At 50.9% G+C, this 13,808-nt stretch overlaps 1 protein-coding gene across 10 annotated transcripts; it reads right to left on the bottom strand.

Moving 5' to 3' along the window:
- Positions 1–3,262: 3,262 nt before the first annotated feature.
- Positions 3,263–13,787, bottom strand: LOC117020781 (kelch domain-containing protein 3). Of its 10 annotated transcripts, XM_033103485.1 has the most exons (17): positions 13,580–13,787; positions 12,715–12,785; positions 12,462–12,617; positions 11,286–11,498; positions 10,933–11,109; positions 10,667–10,782; positions 10,412–10,483; positions 10,065–10,278; positions 9,898–9,984; positions 9,649–9,757; positions 9,448–9,521; positions 5,443–5,590; positions 5,242–5,308; positions 5,059–5,163; positions 4,642–4,716; positions 4,439–4,556; positions 3,263–3,777 (listed from the first exon to the last, which is right to left on the bottom strand). In XM_033103485.1, exons 4-17 carry the CDS (start codon positions 11,437–11,439, stop codon positions 3,641–3,643), a joined length of 1,653 nt encoding a protein of 550 aa, XP_032959376.1. In that variant the 5' UTR covers positions 11,440–11,498; positions 12,462–12,617; positions 12,715–12,785; positions 13,580–13,787; the 3' UTR covers positions 3,263–3,640. The 10 variants fall into 10 exon arrangements, with proteins under 10 accessions (XP_032959376.1, XP_032959374.1, XP_032959366.1 ...); XM_033103475.1 differs by lacking the exons at positions 3,263–3,777; positions 4,439–4,556; positions 4,642–4,716; ... (1 more) ...; positions 5,242–5,308; positions 5,443–5,590 and adding exons at positions 7,482–8,113; positions 9,247–9,325; XM_033103476.1 differs by lacking the exons at positions 3,263–3,777; positions 4,439–4,556; positions 4,642–4,716; ... (1 more) ...; positions 5,242–5,308; positions 5,443–5,590 and adding exons at positions 7,482–8,113; positions 9,247–9,325 and having other exon boundaries at positions 12,462–12,582.
- Positions 13,788–13,808: the final 21 nt, after the last annotated feature.

The following is a 13,808-nucleotide window of genomic DNA, read 5'->3' as shown; positions in this document are numbered from 1 at the left end:
TGCTTTGTTTTGCAGTATGGTGGCCCCATGGTGGTGTCAGTGGTTCTCACAGAACCATCCTATAGGTCCACACTGTTCCGTGAGGCAGAAGACAGGCAGGCAGCTGCAGACTCTGGCTACAGAGGGCCCCAGGGCACACGGCTGCTGCAGTTGTCACTTGGGTGCCTCCACCTGTCAGAGATCACGCTCTACTCTCTTAATGGTCCAGGCCAGTCCCAAAATGCTAGTCTCAGGAGCCAGAGCTTTCTGTACTCTGGTCCTCCGTGCTCTGTATGAGCCGTCCTTCCTACCAGAAACCCAGAGCCCCTTGCTGTAGCAGCCAGGCCAGAACGCATGTGTCAGGAACACGATGGATCTTTCTCCCACTGCCACCCTCGCGGGCTCCTGCATGGGCTAAGCTCTGTGCCACTGGTCTTCCTCACAGCGCTCACTCAACCCCTTCTTCATCCTCCTCAGTCGCTCCTCAGCCTCCCGGGGAGACCTTCTTGCTCATCTGCAATGGACGAGTCTCCAGCAGTTAAAGGAAGGACACACCAGCTATGGCTCCCAAACACTGCATCTCCATGCTGCTCACCGTCCTGAGCACACAATTTCATCCCCGTCCCAGACTCGGGCCTGGTTGCTTTGCCCAAATCCAGTAATCCAGTGAGCAGTCCCGATTTGCCCTTCTCTCACCAGCACCAGCAAAATCCTGGGCCTCTTTCTCTGCCCCCGGGATGTTTCCATTGTGAGGGCAAACACTTCCTGGATGACTCCGGACAGAAGTTTCCTGCCCTCGGCCCCTGTGACACCGTCCCCCCAGTCTCTTCCTTATATCACTACAGCTGGTTTGCACACAAAAGATCACATATTGATTCCATTTATGTGAAATGTCCCCAAATAGGCAAATCTAGAGACAAAAAGTGGTTTAGTGGCTGCCTAGAACCAGGGGATTGGGAAGAAATGGGAAGTGACTTCCTAGAGGGTATGGGGTTTCTTTTGGGGGTGTCGAAAATGTTACAAAATTGACTGTGGTGATGGTTGCACAATTCTAAGTATACTAAAAAACACTACATTTTAAATGGGTCAATTGTATGGTACATGTGAATTATATCTGTTACCAATAAAAACCAAAAACAGAATAAAAGGAAAAGAAACCCACTCATACAAATCCACAGCTAAAGCTCAGAGCTCTCCAATGTCTTCTTGGTCCTAGTTGAAGGGAAAGGTAGCAGTTTAAAGGCTTGGAGGACCAATACAGCCTTGTGGACGTAAGCATACATGTTTTCTTGACCACTCATCACCTGAACCCTCTTCTCATGCTTGCAAACTCCCCACCATAAATCTACATAGAAGACAAAGCCCACCTCCACCACATAAAAACTCAGATACTTGCTTTCCCGACATCCCCTTGCAGCCAGGTGACCAAGCCTTGGCTAATCAGATGCTTCTGAATTTCTCAATGTAGAGCAAAGCAGGAGGGAAAGTGGAGAGTACCTCTGGTGGCAGCACTGACATCTTCCCATCAACACTCTGGTTCCAAGGTATAAGATTTAGAGTTTTGTTTTTTTAAAATTTTATTGGGGAATGTTGGGGAATAGTGTGTTTCTCCAGGGCCCATCAGCTCCAAGTCGCTGTCCTTCAATCTAGTTGTGGAGGGCGCAGCTCAGCTCCAAGTCGTCACCGTTTTCAATCTTTAGTTGCAGGGGGCACAGCCCAGCATCCCATGGGGGAATTGAACCAGCAACCTTGTTGTTAAGAGCTCGTGCTCTAACCAACTGAGCCATCCGGCTGCCCCTCCGGAAGCTCAATGGCAGCTCCTTGTCTTCAATCTAATTGTGGAGGGCGCAGCTCACTGGCCCATGTGGGAATAGAACCGGCAACCATTGTTCAGAGATGGTGCTCGTAACCGGCCGCCCTAGAGTGCTTTTAACTGCTCAGATCTCCCTGCCCGACACACTTTTTTTGAATTTCTCACCAACCGTCTTAAGTGTTTCTGTGAGCCTAATAGTTCAATAGTCTCTTTCTGATTTTATCACCAGAATGTGTTCTTTGGCTTTCAAGTTGTAATGCCACATGTGGCACTGGGGACCCTATAGCTGTAGATCTCTCACTCCTGGGCAAGGCAAACTATCCTAGTAACTACAGCCCTCTGCTTACAATCACCGGGAGACAAGCATTTTATGCTTCATCTCACATTTCTGGAATCAGAACATCTTTTCCTCCATCCCAGAAGCATCAAGCAATAATAGATGTCCTACCTTTTAATTCTGCCCCTCTCTTCCTTTTCCTAACAGCTGCTTTTAGATGTTAGTCTTCCTAGTGTTCTGTAATTTCTTATGATTTAGCTTAATTTTTCTTTAAGTCCTGCTCCTTAGGGTTTATAAATTTCATGAATTCTAGAAAATTCTCAGCCTCTTTAAAATATTCACTCCTCCTGGAACTCTGATTATGTGTCACACCTTCTCACTCTATCTCCCATGATTTTAACCTCTTTCCTTAATTTCCATTTCTCTGTATCTGTGTAACCTCTTCAGATCTACTTCTAGTTCATTCTTTTAGGTGTTGTCTAATCTGCTTAACCATAGTTTCCAACTTCATGTACTGTATTTCTCATTTTTAAAAGTTTTAGCTTTTATCAAACCAATCTGGTCCTTTTTGATATTCCTTGGTCATACTTTCTCTTTAAACATAAAGAAGACATTTTACATTTTGTACTTTTTCCTTTCAACTTCTGTCTTTCCTGGTCTGATTCTGTTCCTACTATTCCTAATGACTCTCATTCATAGTGGTTTCTTTCCTTGTGTGCTTTGTGTTTTCACTGTAAATTCCTAATTGTAGATATTCTATCTGAAAGAATTCCTTGAGGCCCGGGTTTAAAATGCAGTCTTCAAGAGAGGATTGCATCCTGCCAGGAACCTGGTTGGTAGTCCAACCTGAGACCACTTTAAACTGAATTATCAGCTTTCGGATTTTCCAGTCCACATGAGTAGAATGGATTCTAGATCTAAACAGTACTGACAGCCAACTGTGCTTACCTATTATTGGGGAAGCTTTTTGTCCCCACCTCCTACCTCCCCTTGTATCCAAAACCAAAGCTAAGTAGCTGAGTTGTGGAACTGGTTCACTCTTCAAATGATCTGGGTTTAAATAGGAAGGGGTCTCTGATGTGACTTCCCACTTTATAGGAGTTTTAGATTTGTTGCTACCCCAACACATGGCCCAATAAAACAGTAGTTTTAGGCCACGCACAAACCCCACCAAAAAAAGCAGAATGAAAAGATGAGTGACAAGAATGTTTATGAACTGGCTCCTACGTAAAGACCCAGATCTGGGAGCCGTCAATGGACTCCATAGCCTGGTCAATGACCCTTTTTCTTCTATACCAGAACCTCTGGTTTAAGGCAGTGATTGGAGGAGGACATGAAGACACGATGAACCAGATACGAGCAGAGAAGTGTGGCACAGCAGAAGGCTGAGCTATTCTTATCTAGACCTGGGGCAGTTGCAAAGCCTTCTAGTCATTTGTGAGCTAATCTAGTTCAAGGGCAGCTATGATCCTTGTCCTTGAAGAGAAAGAACCAGAACAGGCCAAGCCCAAGTCTGTTCCCACAGATCCATTTCTCACCGGGGCAATAGCAGAGCTCAGGACAGGTCCTTATTAGTCTTTGTTCAAAGGGAGATGTCTCCTGTCCTTGCCTGCATTTCGGCGCCTTTTTCGACTCAAGAAGCTGTCTAGCTTCTTGCTGCGTTTCAGTTCCTTGAACTTCTCAGCTAGGGCCAACTGGCGCTGCTCAGCTAGAGGACAGGGAGGAAAAAAAGCTGGTAACCAAAGGAGGAAGCACTCCTCTATCCCTTTTCCTAGGTCAGTAATTCTCAACCACTATGCTGCGATACATGACTTGTTTAGAGTTCACTGGTATATATAAGCAAGCTGACTTTTTCTAATTCCACTTTCTCAATTCAACCAACTGAGATCTGTCTATGTGCCTGGCCCAGGATGTGTGTGTGTGTGTGGGGGGGGGGGGGGATTACAGAGATAAAATCAACATTCTCTGCCCATAATCTAATCAGGGACACAAGAATGATTACAAATATCTCCTCCCTACTACTGTGTTTCCCTGAAAATAAGACCTAGCCGGACCATCAGCTCTAATGCGTCTTTTGGAGCAAAAATTAATATAAGACCCGGTCTTATATTATAGTAAAATAAGACCTGGTCTTATATTATAGTAAAATAAGACCGGGTCTTATATTAATTTTTGCTCCAAAAGACGCATTAGAGCTGATGATCCAGCTAGGTCTTATTTTCGGGGAAACACTGTATTTCTACTTCCTGCCACCTTACCATGGGATCCAGCCTTCATGCCTCCCCTTAGGACCCCCAATACAGTACCCGGCCACTTTGGTCTCTGACCCCGTCCCTGCAACTAGCTTGTAATAGTTGTGCCCCACTCACATTTCTTCAGGAAGTACGGACGATGGCCCTGCTGGGCCTGAGCCCGCCGCTCCTGCTTCAGAGCCAGGTGCAGCTCTTGCTGCTGCTTTCGTTCTTGTTGTGCCATTTCTTGCTGCTCCTGAGATGGGTGAATAGGAGGGACTGTGAATCACCTCCTGCCTTGAACTGCTCTTGCTGCCCACCCACAACTCTGACCCACTCACCATTCGCTGAAGCAGCCGCTGCAGTTTCTCATGCTCCTCCCCTGAACGGTGCTTCTTCAATTGCTTTTTCACAAGCTCCACAGTGAGGAATGAATATGATGGTTAGCATTCTGTAAATGTTAGCTGAAATTCTGTGCCAAGCATTATTCTAAGAGGTTCACATATGTTAACTCAATAACACTATGGGATAGGAATTATTATTATCTTTTTATGATTAGAAACCTGAAGGTTAAGTAATTTGCTATTGGTCACACAGCTAGTAAATCGATGAGCCAGGATTTCAATAAAAGAACCAAATTAGGGAGAGTTAAATCAAATAGAATTAAATCTGCTCCCTGTTCCTCTGCCCAACTCTCCAACCTGTGCCCTACTTTCCCACCCTTTGGAACCCCCATGAATAAGTCTCACGCAGCCTACCTCTTTCTCTTTGGCTCGGATGTCATTCAGGAATTGATATGTTTTGTCAAACACCTCAGGATTATATTCCCCTGACAAATCGTCAAAGCGGGGGTCCCGGGCTACCTTTGGAGAGAACAGAGAGAACATAAAAGAACTGTTCAGTCTCCTTTCACTGAGAAAGCACTTCTTACCTCTTCTCACCTTCTTACTGATGGGGACAACTTGACGCAAAAATGGTACCCGGACCTTGGCTGACATTTCCAGAGGCCTATGGAGAAATTAAAGGACAGGTCAAGGGGACTCCAGTCTTGGTCAAAGGCCTCCCACCTGCCATCAAAGAAAGCAGACACCTACTCAAGATCACAGGTACCCTCCAACTCCTAGGGAAGCCTCAGTCCTCACCTGTGCTTATCTGCAACACATGTATTTTGGACAGGTGGCCTAGAATTTTGCTTCTTAGTGCTGTTTCCAGCTACCAATTGTTGGTATGTCTTAGTCCCCACTTGGCTCTGCAGTTCCAACAGCTCCTCAAACGACATGTTAGATGTGTCTGTGGAAGGGGTGGGGGACACACAACTCAGCTCAGCATCTCCCACTAGTGGAAAGACATCATCCCATCCTCATTCCTTAGGTAACTGATCCTTCCCAATATCCCCATAAAACCAATCACTACACGTCCCGGGCAGCACAGGTTGTAATGGTGCTACAATGACACCTAACTTCCCAACTGTTCCAGCTCCCTGGGGTCTCATCTTGCTAAGGAAGGTATATATGTAAGACCAGTGGTGGACCAAGCCATCGTTCCTTTTTTCACCCTCTTTTAGATCATTCTTTCACAGGTTTCCCCACAAGGGGCTCTGTCTCCCTGGCTTAGTTACCACTGCCAATGTTCTGGTTCATACTCTCAGCACCTCACCTCAATCAGTGCTCTAGCCTTCTAACTGGTCTCCCAATCTCCAGTCTTACTCTCAAAACTATGCCCCCCCCCAGCTTCCGCCTGAAAAAGACATCTAAAATACGTATCTTCCCTTATCATTCCCACCTCATTTCCACACAAATACACTTCTGGTCATGTCACTCCAGAACTAGAACTCTCCAATGGCTCCCCTCTTGCTCAGAGTAAAAGCTGTAAGCCTTACAATAGCCTAAAAGGCCCCAGTGACCTAGCTCCAGTGTTGTCTCTAATCTCATCTCCTACTAATCTTCTTCCCACTCCTCTCTAGTCAACTGGCCTCCTAACAGCGCTTGAGCAGGAAGGTTACGTTCCCACCTCAGTTCCTTTGCACTTGATGTTGCTTCTGCTTGGAGCACTTTCTCCAGACATATTTATGACTTGCTCCCTCCCATCCTTCAACCAATGCTCAAATGTCACATCCTCAATGAAGCCTTAACACTGCAACCCCTCCCGTTTTACTTCTCTTCACAGCCCTTATCACCTTTTTGGAAAATTGAGATACAATTAGCATGCCATAAGACTCACCCTTTTAAAACATACAATCCCGTTCTTTATTGCTTTTTCTTGTTTTTTTTTTTATTGCCCTCACTAAAAGGTAAGTTCCGTGAAGACAGGCGTTTTTGACCGCTTTATTCACTGCTGTTATCTAGAGCTGTGCCTGTATACAGTAGGTGCTCAATAAATGTTCGCCAAACTTCTTGAATCTTGACCTACTAACCCTTCCCCAGCAACCCATGCCTTGCTCCTGACTGCTTTTGCATAGGCGTTTTCTCCCAGCGGAAACCCCTCATCCTCTAAGAAACAGCTCAAGATGTCTGAACCCAGGAAGCACCCCTCACTCCCTACTTCCCATTGCGTTGGGGGCGTTCCCCGGGTTGGCGGTTCAGAGAACTCGGCGGGCTCACGGTAACTATGCCACAGGCTCGGAGACCGCAGCAGACCCGGCCTCCCTCCCCGCCCCCGGCGCCCGTCCCGCACCGCCCCTCGCCCTCCCCCTTCCGCAGGTCCCCGGGCCCCAGGCCCTCACCATCCTCCCTGTGGTCCCGGGCCCCGCGGGGAGACCCCGCGACCGCCACCGCACGAGAGTTCGCTCTCAGCATCGGCTCGCAGGGCTCGGCGAGGGCGAATGGCGCCACTTCCGCTCCGGCGGCCCCTGCCCCGCCTCTTCCGGCATCTCCGGAGGCCGAAGCCGCACCACCCGGTGACCAACGAGCCGAACGCGCCGAGCGCCGGGACTGGCAGGGGAGGGCCCGGAGGGTCGCAGGAAGGCGGCCCGGGAGCCCCAGGCCGAAAGGGACGCCCCCTCGAGATAACGGCGTTCACGTTTTTGTCGCATGGCCCTGCACTCCGCGCCGACAGGAAACTAGGGCCAGGCCGCGTTGGTATTTGGTGTCCTAATGCTCTTGGCTGAGAAGCCAGAACCTCAGCACCCTGTCCCGTTCTCAAACTCCTGCTTCCCCCCCACAGAATTCCACGAAAACAGATCACGCGTTTAGGAGGTTTTTAATTCATTTTTATAAAATCTGAGCTGGCTGAGGGCGTCAGGGTTACAGCAACAGCTCAAGGAAGGGTGGGATTATCTACTGGTCCTCGCCTTCCCCAGCTCTGGGAGAAGGAGGTGTCGTGGCAACAGCTGCTACTCCTCTCAGCTCCCACTCAATGCTCATGGCTCAAGCAGGGGTAGGCGGTGAAAATAGAGCTGGAGGGAGGCTCCTGAGGCCCAGACACTGCTTGCTTCTCCCTTCTCCCCATTCCCTTCACTTCCCAGCAGAGCCTGGCTGGCCTGGGGCAGAGCAGAGGTCCCAAGAGCAGTTGGAAGGAGGTGGACGACGGGACAGAGCACCAAGGGAAGGGGCCCTCGGCCCAAGGTGGGAGGGAACCTAGCCCTCCCCCCACCGTTCCCCACTGAGTTCACAGCACAGAAAACACCTCTAGTCCAACAACTCCATGTGGAGGTATACCAAGTCCAGGGTCCAAAGGGGCAGGCGGGTGAGAGATGGGCAGGGGCAGTGAAGACAACAGCAGGCTCGGGGGAGACGGCAGAAACCCTCCTACCCATGGGAGGAGACAATGGGGCGAGTGATATTGCTGTTGGTGGTCATGGCATTCAGCTCCCACCTGGAAGGCCAACGGCAGGCAGAAAGGACAGAAGGGTGAGTGTCCACCCCAAGCCCAGGATTGCTAGACCAAAACAACACACCAGTGCCTTCAACTTCCTACAGGTCCACCGCCCACAGCCACCTCTTCCTTACAGCCCTACTAAGTTTAACAATCAGGCCCCACCCACCACCAAATCCAACGCTGCTCACTCCTCCACCTGGAAGCTCAGGTGGACTTCTGTTTATGTTTACATATGTACTCTCGTGCCCAACACCTGGAGAAAAACATCTGTGTACACATCTCAGTAAACTTCCCAGCCTACCTTTCCTCCTCTGCTCAGATCCAATGAGGCACCAGGAATGCCCATTTTTGTTCTCAACTACCATCCGTTTTAAGGGAGCCTGACCCCACTCTCCTATCCCCCCGGAGGCCTTCCCCACCCATCCCATCATATTAAAATTAAGTCCCCCTCTTTTTGACAATTCTGTCATTCTACAAAGATTTACCAAGAACCTCCTTAGGCCAAGACCCTCACTACAGTCTACTTGGTATTCAGTACTTGCCCATGTACCTAACGGAAAAATTCTGGGTCAGCCTATGATCCATCAGTTCAGCTTTGTACACACCATGTCACCGAACACGGAACACACAGACCCACAGCAAGTAAGAGGTAAGCTGAACTGATACAATGGGGGATGTGTCCAAGAATGATTCAGAAGGACACAATTATACACCAAGTACTTTTGGTGCTTGATTTGGATCTAGGAATAGAATTCGAAGGGAAGCAGGAAGGGCCTCCCTTAATTCTAGAATAAGGTGATCCAGAGGCTCCTAAACTTGTATTGACTTTGCAGCTAGAGTCTATGATGTAATCAAATGTCTTCAGCTTGTTCACAGAAATAACTGTATGGGCTCAGGTCTCAGGAAATGATACTTCTCTGCTTGGTTTGAAACAGGATTTTTTCCCCACATAATTTACCAAGCTGACAGTTTTATCTCCCTCCGTCTCATTCCCACAAGTATGCTACATCTCCAGCAGAACAAACAGTTCTGTCTCCTCCATACCGAGACAAAGCTCATGTTTTTTCAGATCACGCCTGTGCTGCCCACTCACCCTCAACCAGTCCCTCCTCTCCAACCACTCACTGTACCTGATGTCATGGGGCAAACAGGACTGGTCCAGGTTGTACTGAATCACAGCCAGTTTGCACAGAGTCTTCAGACTGGGGCCTTCAAAGAAGGAATGGGAAAGAGGGCGACGGTCAGAGCTGAGGAAAGGGCCAGGCCTGGATGTCACCACCCACAGACAGGGACCCGGATGGCCGGGGCACTTTGGAAGTAAATATACTCACTAAAGTCCAAAATGTGTAAGTCAGAATGATCGATGAGGTCAAATTCATCTCCCAAGCCTTCCTCAGGAGACGGACTGTAGGGATCAAAAGAGAGATGAAGAAAGCAGGGAAGATGACCCACGAGACCCTCTTGCTCAAATGCCTCCCGTATTAGTCACTGACTTAGGCCCTTCCCTGCGCCCTCCCCTCTCTCCTCCGAACCTGGTACCCCCAAAGAGCACAATCTTGTCACCAACAATACAGCAGCACTGGCGCCGACGGGCACATGGCCCCTTCCCCTTCGGTTCAATCTTCTTCCAGGTAAAGGACACTAAAGAGGAGTTGATACGGAAATTCGATCCCTGCCCGGTCAGGATATCCTCTCCACCCCTCACCCACTCAGGGTGATTTCTTTCTTTTCCTCCCCTCTCAGTTGCTCCTTGTTTCTCCCTTAAAGGCAGTGTTCTTTACCAGGGTTAAACTTCCACAGGTCATGGAAGTGCCGGTTGAGCCTTGCGTTATAGCCACCAAAGATGTACAGCTCCCCATTATAGCCAACTGCAAGGAGAGAGGAATGTCAAGAGTGTCAGCACAAGGGGCAGGAAGGGGGACTCCGGAGGGACAGAACACACACTCACAGGCTGAGTGGCTCCGGCGCCCCTCAGGCAGCACCGGAGTCGGGGGACAGTCCAGCCAGGCCTCAGTCCTGGTGTCAAAGACTCGGATGCGGTTGCAGTAAATCTCATTGTTGGAATGGAATGGCCCAAAGCGGTCAGCGCGGCCCCCAAACACATACATGTGGCTGCCCAGCATTGTGGCTGAGTGGAAGTCCCTCCAGCGCGCAGGGTTGCCCTGCGCAGGAGCAGAGAGAAGAGGGGGAGGGGTTCAGCGCAGAGGCTGGGAGGGGATCTGCTCTCACCGTTTGAGCTTCCTATGGTGTCTTCAATTGAGGGTGGCGATCTGGGAGGAAAAAGAAAGGGCAGACCTTTGTACAGATAAGGGTCCATGTCATGGTGCTGGTATCCAGCTTGTGAATGTCATTGGAAAAGCAGTCCGCCTGAGTAGGAAGAGAAAGGAAGTGAAGGGAGGAATAAAAGAGGGGGGTCAGTAGTCACCCTCTGACCCTCCATTCCTCCCCTCAAAATCTGCAAACAAGCCAAAGCCTCCCATTCCACCAGCCTCAACTCCCCTTCCTCTTTCTCATTCTCACCCTAAATCTAGACTTTCTTCCCAGGCTTACCAGCTGCTCGTAGCCCCCGAAAATGTACATGGTCTTTCCCAGGACACAAGCTGAATGTCCGTCCCGGGCCCCAGGAACTGTTCCTGACACTCGGGGTGTGGACCACTTGTGAATATCTGAAGGAGAAGAGAGGATGGGCCAGGTAAACACCTCTGACACTCTCTCCTAGACTCTGGGGTGCCCTAGTCCCAGCCCCCTCAGCCCACACCTTCCCAGCCCCGAGACGCCATGTGGGGGAACGTAGCCTCTCTGAGACGGATACTCACTGACGTCAAAGGCATAGAGCACATTGCAGGCCCCTTCCGTGTCATTTCGCCCACCCCAAAGGAAGACCGTGTCATCGATGAGGACCGTTGAGTGTCCATACCGCATGTAGGGCACCACCGGAACCTGCCCACGGACGGCGGGTCTCACCGGGGGCAGCTTTGTCCAACGCAAGGACACTGTGGGCACAACTCTGCTCAGCCCTGGGAACCCCCCCTCCAGGCCGACCACCTTTTCCCAAACCAGATATCCGTTCCCTCATCCCTTCTGGCCCTGGGACAACCACCAACACACATGCAGCCACCTGTTCCCCTCCCTCCCGTGGGCACCCAGGATAGTTCCAGCATGAGCTTACCTGCATTGAAAATGTGCACATCAATCTGTCGCAGGGTTTCATAGTCTTCACCGGAGCAGTAACCCCCGAAGGAGTACACCCGGTGCCCAACAGCCACTGCGGCGTGGTTCACCCTGCGGGGCCCGCCCTCCAGGTACACAGTCCACCGGAACATCCCCTGGGCCACGGGTTACAGCAACATGCCCCCCCGGCACGGCCTGCTGCCTCTGCTCCCTGCACACAAGTGAGGGCCAAAGGATACTCAGGCAAGGCCCAGCTCATCCGGCCTCTGCCCAGGACCAACCCTTGCCTCTATGTGTCACCCTGGTGGCCCTCCCACGCCACCCGTCCGCAGCTCAGGTGGCTGGCCCTGCCCCAGGGGAGCTGCCAAGGTCAGGGAGCTAACCCTGGCTCTGTGTTCTTCAACAGCCAAGCAGGGGGGGGCGGGGGGCATTCCGACCCGCTTGCCAGCTCAAAATCTGCTGATCAAGGGCTCAGTATAGTTGGCCCCTTCTCATGGAGGCTCCACCCTGACCTGACACAAGCTCTAAGCCTCCTTCCCAGGCTGGTACATTCTCTTGTATCTCTGGCTCTGCTCTGCTTACTGCCACCTCTCTAAGAATCTCTGTGCTCTTTAAGGTGGGGAGAGGGATCTCAAAATACTCAGAGCTATTAATAGCCGGTCAGCCCCAGACAGTCCATTGAAAGCTGGCATGAGTGCTTCCAAGCAGAAAAGCTTTTAGGCTTTTAGAGTAGATAGTCCCCCTATCTAAGACGGTGGGATTGATTCAGGACAGGGGCTTCCATGTTGCCATGGATGGTTAGCCTCTCGTAGGGAACTGTCAAGCTGAGCTGTTGTCACTGGGGTCAGCCAGGGCCCCTTACAGGCACGAGGAGTTCCTTTGACAGCTGTGCCTGGTATGCGGCCAAGGCTACGAACTTAAACCAGAAAGGTATGTGTCTGCCGAGGATTGAGGGGGTGGGGATGGGGGTTTTCTCCTGCCACTTCCCCAACCCCGCTATTGTGGTAGCAAACAAGCTGTTTCCAGCAGCTCTTCTCCCACTTGGGTCCCTGAAAGGGGGTAGGGGTGAGGGTGTGCATTGGAAAAGGGGAAGGGAAGCAAAAATGCCATGGGGCAGCACAAGAAAAAGACGCTGGCATGAGAGCTCATGATCTCTTAAAGACAACCTGCCAACCTAGTGATAACCGGTACGTCTGAAGGCTCTGTGAAGCAAAACCTCCTGCATCTGGCACTGCCTTTGCTGGCAGGCACGGGCTGGATTTGGGTGGGTCATCTGCTCCCTGTTGAAGGCAGAACTTCAGGCACAGAGAAAGCTCAAGTAAGGGAGGGCCTTGCAAGAAAGAGAGATGGCTTTCAGCTGGCTTGCCACCCCTCACCCAACCTCCCTCATCCCCCACCCCAAGCTTTACATAGCCACCCTGCCAAACCTGAAACAGCCCCAGCAGGGAAGCACTCTCACTTCGTCACTCCAGTCAATCCAAAAAATCTTGAATCTGAGCTTGTGGGGATAGATAGGGAGGTTGAAGGGCTTAAGAATGGGGGTCCTTTGTCTTCCCTCATAGCTTCTACTTCCCCTTCAGCTACCTCAGGGTAAAGAATTCACAGGGGAAGAGAGAAGCAATTCCATGCAAAGGCAGAGCTTCTCCTCCCTCCATAAGGACAACTCAAGCTCACGGAAGATAAGCCCCAAAGTATCAGCGGCTCTGTCATCTTGGGGTCTCTCCCATACTTCATCATTGCTGCATCCTCAACTTCTTCAATTCCCTTCATGTGCTTACCCCCTCCCGGGTCTCCTGCAATTTCCGCTCCCCATTTCTGGCCCTTTTGATCTGAGAGCTTTGCAGTTTCTCCTTTTCCCGTTTCCCACCACTCCAAGCTCCACCCGACAGTTCTCCATTTTCCCTCTTTCACGAAGGGAAAAAAAGCTAACAGTCATCGACCCCTTTCGGCCAGAGATGGTCCTCCCGGTATATGACGCTATTTCTGGATTCTTCCAGTCATACCAAACCCCCCCCCCCCCATTATTCTCAGCTTCCCTGTTCTCCTCACAACCCAGTCTTCCTTCCAATTCCCTCAGTGCCTCCTCCAGCCACCAGGTCTCCCCTACCAGAGTCCTCACCATCCTCCCCCAACCCTTCCTTCCTCATTAACACTCTCCGTTCCCATCATCCTCTTAGTTGCCTCCCCACCCCCACCTCATCACTCTCAGGCCCCTCTCCCACGATCCAGCTCAAGGCAAGGGCATCCCCAGCCTCTCCAATTTTCCTTGTCCCTCAACCCATCCCGGGCTACCTTGCCAGGCCGGGCCGGGGCGGGGCCGCAGGTTCTCGCGCTGTCTGCAGCCTAGAGCCCGTTGCGCGCCAACCGACGGCTAGGTCCCCAACAAGATAAATACAGCCAGGCTCGGTTCTTCCGGCGGGCAGCGGTGTGCGCACGTACAGTCAGAGCTAAGTGCCGGAAGCCTACCGGGACTTGTAGTCCACGGGTTTCAGGAGCGACGCCAGGGGCTAAGGAGCGAGCA

The sequence above is a fragment of the Rhinolophus ferrumequinum genome, chromosome 3, assembly GCF_004115265.2.
Source record: "Rhinolophus ferrumequinum isolate MPI-CBG mRhiFer1 chromosome 3, mRhiFer1_v1.p, whole genome shotgun sequence".
Lineage (NCBI taxonomy): Eukaryota > Metazoa > Chordata > Mammalia > Chiroptera > Rhinolophidae > Rhinolophus > Rhinolophus ferrumequinum.
This window is presented reverse-complemented; position numbering and strand designations above follow the sequence as displayed.